The following is an 8,705-nucleotide window of genomic DNA, read 5'->3' as shown; positions in this document are numbered from 1 at the left end:
AAAGGCGATCCAATGGACACCTTGCCAAAGCTGAATAGAAACCCACCAAAATTCACACCCACGGGACGCTATACTGAAGAGCGAAGAGAGCAATTTGACAAAGTTCATGACGGCGATTTCTTGTGGCCAGAGGAGCACAAACTACTACATCATTTTATGATGGAAAACAACGAAGCCTTTGCTTGGGATGATAGTGAGAGGGGGAGCTTCAAAACAGAATACTTCCCACCCGTAGACATTCCAATAATTCCACATACGCCGTGGGTTTTGAAAAATATTCCAATACCTCCTGGACTTTATCAAGAAGTGTGCAGAATTATTAAGACCAAATTGGATGCTGGGGTATATGAACCCTCAAATTCTTCTTATAGGTCAAGATGGTTTTGTGTATTAAAGAAAGATGGAAAAAGTTTGAGGCTTGTACATAGCCTGGAACCTTTAAATGCAGTGACTATGGCGCATTCAGGGTTACCACCGGCAACCGATGCACTTGCTACGCATTTCGCTGGTCGTGCTTGTGGAGGAATGTTTGATTTATACGTAGGATATGATGAAAGGCTCTTGGCAGAAACTTCCAGGGATCTGACTACATTTCAAACACCTTTTGGAGCTTTAAGGCTTGTCACTCTACCCATGGGTTGGACAAATTCCGTTCCAATTTTCCATGATGATGTTACGTATATTTTACAAGAAGAAATTCCTGAAGTAACTGTACCATATATTGATGATGTGCCTGTCAGAGGGCCTGCAACAAGGTATGAGTTGCCAGATGGAAAATATGAGACTATACCTGAAAATAGCGGTATAAGAAGGTTCATAATGGAACACTTCGAAAATGCTAACAGGGTAGTTCATAGGATGAAATATGCTGGAGGAACCTTTTCGGGATTTAAGTCGGTAATTTGTGCGGCTGAAATAACAGTAGTAGGCCACCTATGCACTTATGAAGGCAGAAAACCGGAAACTGAAAGAATGAAAGTTATAGATCTTTGGGGACCTTGTAAAGACCTACATGATGTCAGGGCTTTTCTAGGAACTGTAGGGGTCTGCAGAATGTTTATTGAGAATTTTGCAAAGAAAGCAGAACCTCTCAACGATTTATGCAAAAAGGGAGCTCCTTTTGTATGGGGACCGGCACAAGAAAAGTCTATGGACAAATTGAAATCCTCACTTCGCGAAAGTAAAGCGCTCGTGCCGTTGGATTACAAAAATAATCCTAACCCAGTGGTACTAGCTGTAGACACCTCTTGGAAAGCGGTTGGGTTCTACATATATCAGGATAGCCATACGACTGGGCTTAGGCAGTATGCCAGGTTTGGTTCTATAACTTTGAATGATAGAGAAGCTCGATTTTCTCAACCAAAAAGAGAATTATTTGGTTTAATGCGATCTTTACAGGCTGCATCATATTGGCTTCTAGGATGTCGAAAACTAATTGTGGAAACAGACGCGAAATACCTGTCTGGTATGCTTCGAAACCCTGAAATGGGACCGAATGCAACCATCAACAGATGGATTGACACATGTCTAATGTTCCATTTTAAGTTACAGCATGTCCAAGGAAAGACCTTTGGCGCAGATGGATTATCACGCAGAAACGCTCAACCAGGTGACGATGTGTATCCACCTTCAGATGAACATCTCGACGAACCCGTTGGTGTCATTGAAGTGTTACCAGATCCAGATGGAGGGGAGCCCCCTTTGGATTTCGAAACCTTCAAAGATCAAATTGACTCGAGGGGGGGATATATCCAACAATTGGCTCTAGACATCTTAGATTTTCAGGATGAACTAGACAGGGAAATAGCAATGACAGAGAAAATAGCTAAAGATGTGAAAACAAGAGTGGACAATGATCCAGATCATACAAAAAGCAGCCCAGAACAGAAGGAATTTCTTCGAACTTACATGATTTCGACTTTAACTTCACCAGGCCTGGAGGCCAGGTTTGATGAACTAGAAACAGAGCAACCTTACCCGGAAACTCATAGGTCATTCATTGGACAGTCACAGGATGAATTCCTTCTTATACTAAGAGAATGGCTGAAAAATCCTAAAAAGATCGAAGGATATTCTGATAAAAAGTATGGCGCTTTCGTAAGATTTGCAAAAAGTTTCTTCCTAGACAAAGAGGATAGATTATATCGTCGAAGCATTGAATCACGTCACAAGCTAGTGGTCGACGAGTCTCACCGAATGTACATGATGAGATCTGCACACGATGCTATGGGACATAGGGGAGCATATGCAACGCAGAATATGTTAACGGAGCGTTTTTGGTGGCCTGAAATCGAAAGAGACGTACATTGGTATGTGAAAACATGCCAGCGTTGTCAGGAACGAACCAAACGTGTGGTGGAAATCCCACCCACCGTGACACATACACCATCTATTTTCCAACGACTACACGCTGATACCGTACACATGACTCCGAAATCAAATGGATGTAAGTACATCGTCCATGGGAGGTGTGCACTGTCAAGCTGGGTTGAAGGAAAACCCCTAAAAAGTGAAACTGCAAGAACTGTCGGCTTATGGCTTTTTGAAGAAGTCATCTGCAGATGGGGTTGTCTAGAAGTAATAATAACTGACAATGGTTCGGCTTTCCTTGCTGCTGTAAAATGGCTTGAAGAAAAATACGGGATAAAGGGTATTAGGATATCTCCGTATAATTCTAAGGCAAATGGCAGAATCGAAAGGCCCCACTGGGATATTATACAAATGCTCACAAAGTGCTGTGGACCCAAGAACCTTGCCAAGTGGTATTGGTTCTTTTGGCAAGTACTTTGGGCTGACAGGATCACGATTAGAAAAAGATTTGGTTGTTCGCCGTTCTTTATGGTAACAGGCACACATCCAATATTACCTCTCGACGTACAGGAGGCTACCTGGTTAGTAAAATTACCAGATCGTATGTTGTCCACTGCAGAATTGATTGGCTATAGAGCCAAAGCATTAGCAAAACACAGGCAGCATGTGGCGGAAATGCGCGAGAGGGTCACCTTAGAAAAAATGAAAAGAGTGGCAAAATATGAACTAAGCCACCGCCATAAAATCAGTGGTCAAATGTATAAACCCGGAGACCTGGTGCTTATCAGAAATTCACAAGTATCCTCGTCATTAAATAGTAAAATGCAACCAAGATACCTGGGACCTATGATTGTGGTACGTCGAACAAAGGGAGGTTCATATATAGTTTGTGAACTGGACGGATCAGTCAATCACAATAAAATTGGAGCGTTCAGAGTCATTCCGTATTTCGCAAGAGAAAGGATCGACTTACCTGAGCACTTCAGTACACTTATTGATGCAAGCAATGAGGAACTGGATGAAATCGAAAACACAGGCGTTGAAGAAAGACCTAACGCAAGAGATTACTACTTTGAAGGAGTTAATCTTGATGGGTCTTCCGCAGATGAATCCGGGGACTTAGAAGAAATCGAAGATTTAAGTGAAGAAGAGGCTTAGTAGACTTATGCTTTAAAATTGGCTAAAAAGTTTAATAAAAACCTCCAGCAGTTTATAAACATAATGCGCAAGCGCCTTCTAGATTTTCCATGCGTAGTCAACTATACATGCGGGCTCTAGGTGTCCGTCTACAAAAAAAAAAAAAAAAAAAGTTCGGATAGTTCTACTACTCCTTAGTTACTTCACGCTCAGCAATCTGGGCAAGGGCAATTTCGTAATCAGCGACAAGTACATCGCGAAGACGAAGCTCCAAGTCGAGGCGCTGCATGCTAAGAAGAACGCGTTCACGAAGATCGACCTCTTGCTGCTTGAAATAAGCAAGGGTGGGATAAGCCGGCATGCGGTTGGTAACAGCAGCATGTGCGCGCGCTAAGATCTCCCTGTACAGAGGGTTGTCGATGAGCAAGGAGTTGGCAGACTCGTCTATAACAAAGGACAAGCGCGTTAGTTTACGATTTATGAAGATAAAAGATAAATACGAACTTTGACGAGACTGAAGATCTGCTAAACCACTAATAAAGGGCGGTTCAGTACGAGGGCGTTTGTCGCCAGCGCAACTGCCTTTGGCATGCTCGACGACGAGGGCCTTGTGAAATTCGCGACTGTTAGTGTCCATGCCTGGAACAGCGTCGTAGGGAATGCTGACCGTTTCGGCATGCTTGGATTTGNCTGGGGTCTGTTATGTCCGAATAAAATATGAAGTTAACAACGTGGCAGTGGACTCACGCAATAATAGCAGCTTACCTTGGGACCAGAGGCAGCGCGCTTCTTGCCTTTCTCTTTGGGAGAGGAAGCAGCGTCCTTGACTTCTTCGTCACCGAAGAGGTTGTCCACTGCCATCTGAGCAAAGCGGTACGCAATATTAAAATTGTGTTCTGCTCAAAAGAAAAAAAAAAAAAAAAAAAAAAACGCACGGTGTCAGCTGCAGTGATAGCGTTGGGGCCATCACACCCACCCATCATAACGTCGGTATCCGAGGGGCTGGGGACAATCTCGACCTCGTCATCCTTGTCCTCAACAACAGCCTTGGACTTGACAAGCTTGCGGGGATGCTGTTTCAAAATGTATCCGCGCTGCGTTAATAAAATGAGAAAAGATGAACAAAATAAGTATAAACGTGCCTTGGCTTTAGCGGCGGCCATTACCTCTGCAATCTCAGCCTGAGCCTGAGCTTGAGCAGTAACAGGTGGTGGAACGACCTGCGCAGCGGCGCGCGCGGCGAGAACGGCGCGACAATATTCTTTGATAGTGTCGAGGTCGGCTGGGGGCGCGATGGCGTGAACTCCAGTGCTGCGGGTATTGTACTCGCCTCTAACAAGGAAAAGCACGTTGTGCATTGGCTGGTGCATAAGCAGACACGGATCCTTGGTGTCGATAAGCTGAACCTAGTCAAGTGCGCAGTATTAGCCTTTGTTCGAAGAAATAGACAATACAAAGTTTATAACAGAAAAATCCGCGACTTACACAGTAATTAGCGGCTATGCCAAGAATGGTGGGAGCGGCAGCGCTGTTCAGTCCCTCTTTCATGTCCTGATAAGTTTTGAAGGCAGTGAGAGCGGACTCACGAAGCTTGACAGCGGCGGGAAGAGCGTTGTGTGGGATAGACATAATGAGCGAGTGGTAAAATGAGAGTGCGTGGTAGAAAAGCAAAAAACTGTTCTGTCCGAAAATTTTTCGCCACTGCCTGCTTTTATTTGTGTGTCTGAGACCAAGGTGTGCGCGTTCCGAAATTCCGCGTTGCAATTCACTTGAAGCATGAAAAATTTGGAGTTGCGCGTTCCAGCGCGATCACGTCTAAAAATAGAATAAACTTTCCGAGCCTTGGATTTCCCGCGCCACGTGACCTATGAACTTAGTCGTTTTGACTGAGGACAGTCAATATTTAGTGAGGGGGAGGGATCAAGGCTACCTTGATAGATAAAAAATTCGATTTCATGATTCACTAAAACCACCAAGGGGAAAAGAGTCATAAAAACGCGAACTAGAGACAATAAAACCCTAAGGCAGAATGAATTTGATAGAAAAATGCGAAATAAAGTCAAAAATTCACAAGTTCACACTCTAGAAAGCATGCAAAAAGGCTCTCACTTAGGAACAAATCTCAAAGTTCAAGAAAGACAAAGTCAAGATTCTACTATAAGGACAGCAGAATCTAACTACAAAAGATAATGACACAAAAAGGTTGATATAGAAAGTCCAAAAACTAAGATGTCCGAATGCATGCCAAGTAAAAGAGTCCGTAAAAACAAGCGCACCTACTCCTCGTCAACAAGCTCGTCGATAACCTCCTCCTCCTCCTCCTGAGAATGGGCGGAAGGTGGAAGACCAGGCGAAGCAACGGCGATAGAAGGAATAAGGGACAGCGAGCGGACGCGGCGTTGACGAGGTGTCAGAGATGAAGGCCCAGCAATGGGAGGAGAATCGTCTCACTGAAAAAGTGAGACGAGTCTCTCCAAATCGGCCGTCATTGAACCCGCAGGCACTGGGACCCCCTGAGTATCTACAAAGTCTTGAACGAAGCTGTACCACGAGCCGAACTCCTCGCGAGTCTCGAAAACAGTGCCTAGAAGAGTTCCAGGCTCGGTGGTGAGACACAGGTCCGCGATGGCGTTTGCGAACTCTCGAAGATTGGCGTCGCGACGATGGCGAATGGCCTCAAGGACTGCGGATAGGGTGCGCATATGAAGCGTGTCTTCTTCGATGGACTCCATCAGCGCAGATATAGCTAGAAAAATAAGTGAAAAGTCATTAAAAAGACTATAAAATAAAAATAAAAATCATACCTGAAGGCGCATGAATAGCCAACCGGTTACGGATGACATCCCTGACGGCCCCTCGGCGTTCATCATTCAGATAGTACTCACACGAAGAAACATGCGCCGCGTCGCAAGGACCGCAGGGAGTTCCCCACCCACGAAAGGTGCAGTTCTTGACAGTGGAATCCTTGCGCGCGGAGCACTGAAGGCAAGGTTCGGGCATCTAATAAAACAGGTATCAGTACCTATGAAAACTCAGACAAAAATGAGAGGAGGAGACATACATGGATTTGCGTACCCTTAAGAACCGCGGGGAGCTCTTTAAGCCCAAATCTAGCGGTGGCACGTTCTAAAAAGAAAGTCAGCAGGGTAACCAAAATACTAGTAAAAAGAACGACTTACTAAATCGCTTCTTGTCGAACACGATGGGCTCTTGGAAAATAACGGGAGCTGGAAAAAACCCGAATTATAAAGTTAAAAAAGCAAATTGAGAAAGAGAAAAAGCTTACACTTCTTACGAGGGTGACCGCGACGCTTGGGTTGAACAGAAGTTTCCTTCTGCTTGACCACCGGTGGCTTAAAGGCAGTACGCTTGGCGGAACTACGAGTAGTAGGAGGAGTCCTCGCCCGAGCCTTTCCCTTGTCAACTCGAGATGAACCTGCAACAGGCGGAGGCGTCTTGGCGCGAGCTCTGCCCTTGTCTGCACGCAAAGGCCTAGCGAGAGGTACAGAGTCCGACAAGCTCGAACGTGAACGGTTGGGATGTTGGATGGCCTCGTCATCAGACGAGGGTTTCTCAATAATCTTGCGTCGTTTACCTGGCTAAGAAACCAAAAAAAAAAAAAGTTAGTAAAAATGTCTAAGCAGAGGAAAATGAAGAAACTTACAGGGCCAATAGCCAGCTTCAAGGGCGTTGAAGACGGAGGATCGATGATCTCGACCACATCCGAATCTTCGTCCATGACCATGGCACGAGTACGCTTCAACCTTCGAACAGGGACAGGCGGCGTCGAGTCAGGCGAGGAAACTGGCAGGGACTCTGGGCCAGGGCTCGGTAGAAACAACGGATCGGATCCCGTAGGAGAAGGGGACTGAACGACATGAGCTCGACCTCGGGGAGTAATGATCCCCGGAGGTGACGAAGACCCGCGGTCGCTCGGCGCGTCCTCCTCTCCTATGTACCCCGTGGTAAAGCTGGAGTCTAGGCATTCGCCCTAGAAAGATAAAAATCATTAGAAGGAAAATAAAAAGAAAGAACGGAAGAAAGTTACTTACAGGGCTATAAAGCGCATGACCATCCAATGGTTCTTGCAGCCATTCCTCCCAGGCAGTACTTCGGTTGCGTTCTTCAACGCGTTGGGCGGCATTGTAAATGGACGCCAGTAAACGAGACTCGTGTGGCGTAGGACCACCAGGACGAGCGAGGATGTCTGAAAACAATGCTAACTAAGGCAATAAAAAGTCGAAAATCAGCAGAGAATAAAAGAAAAGAACAGAGACTCACCATATAACTATGCAGGCGGTATAGCGTAGCCATAATCTCGGCCTCAGACATAGCGTTGAGGCGGGAACGCGAGAAGAGGTCAATGCCGACTTCGAACGCTTGAACGGCGGCGCGACAACCAAGGAATGCGGTAGGCATGATGGGGAAAGTTAGAAAGAAATTGTGACAATCGCTCCCATAAAGCACGAAGTTTATAGGAACGTCAGGCGGAACATACGGAATAGCGAGGCACTTTCCGAAGAATAGTCTACGGGAGAAGATCGCTGAGAATCCCTCGGTTCCATCGACCCTGAAAATCTTAATGGACGTCAAAAACGTTAATCAACTAAGGCGTACCTAGGCAACAATAGGAATATGATGTCATGTCTTCGAAGAATAACGCGCCTGCACTAGTAATAGTAATTGACGCCGAAGGATAAAAGACACGCTTGACAGACGGTGATCTTTTGAAGACATATCAATATAAAATCCAGAGAAACACGAGGGGAACGTCCTCATACGGGAATCTAGTGATGACCGAGGACGGTCAGTATTATAGTGAGGGGGAGATGATACGGAGTGTAACAATACACCCGTAAAAATGCGAATTTTAGCGATTTCTCCTATAAAACCTCCTATAGTAGAAATACAGTCACATTGATCATAAGGATCGTTAGACGCAACCCGGTCTAGTCGATTAAAGTTTACATCCGAGAAATGTGCACGCCTTAGACAGTAGGAATTGTGGTCGGTTCGTGACCGAATCACCTCAATATACTCGAAGTCTAATAAAAGGCTACACTACCATGAAATAGTACGCTACCGAGTGTTCTAGAGTAAAAACACCCCCGCACAGGGTGTTGGAGTTTACACCAAACCAGGGTCTCACTTTATTATGGATTAAAAGATATTAATTCTAAAGATAAACGCGCGAGCATAGAAACTCGACGCGTACCTGACGCGAGAAGTCATTCGGTCACGTGCTACGAAGCATGATC

General features: G+C 45.4%; 1 protein-coding gene across 1 annotated transcript; it reads right to left on the bottom strand.

The window, feature by feature from the left end:
- Nucleotides 1-3,634: 3,634 nt before the first annotated feature.
- LACBIDRAFT_323934 (uncharacterized protein) lies at nucleotides 3,635-7,866 on the bottom strand (the record flags this gene model as incomplete). The annotated part of the gene is made up of 15 exons (XM_001877250.1): nucleotides 3,635-3,891; nucleotides 3,952-4,144; nucleotides 4,213-4,308; nucleotides 4,383-4,520; nucleotides 4,614-4,853; nucleotides 4,933-5,215; nucleotides 5,899-6,193; nucleotides 6,252-6,302; nucleotides 6,333-6,447; nucleotides 6,509-6,573; nucleotides 6,627-6,674; nucleotides 6,734-7,046; nucleotides 7,112-7,438; nucleotides 7,500-7,670; nucleotides 7,729-7,866. 15 exons carry the CDS (start codon nucleotides 7,864-7,866, stop codon nucleotides 3,635-3,637), a joined length of 2,730 nt encoding a protein of 909 aa, XP_001877285.1.
- Nucleotides 7,867-8,705: the final 839 nt, after the last annotated feature.

This window comes from Laccaria bicolor, genomic scaffold (genome assembly GCF_000143565.1).
Source record: "Laccaria bicolor S238N-H82 LACBIscaffold_5 genomic scaffold, whole genome shotgun sequence".
Lineage (NCBI taxonomy): Eukaryota > Fungi > Basidiomycota > Agaricomycetes > Agaricales > Hydnangiaceae > Laccaria > Laccaria bicolor.
The sequence above is the reverse complement of the archived record's forward strand: the minus strand, read 5'-3'. Positions and strand labels throughout refer to the sequence as shown.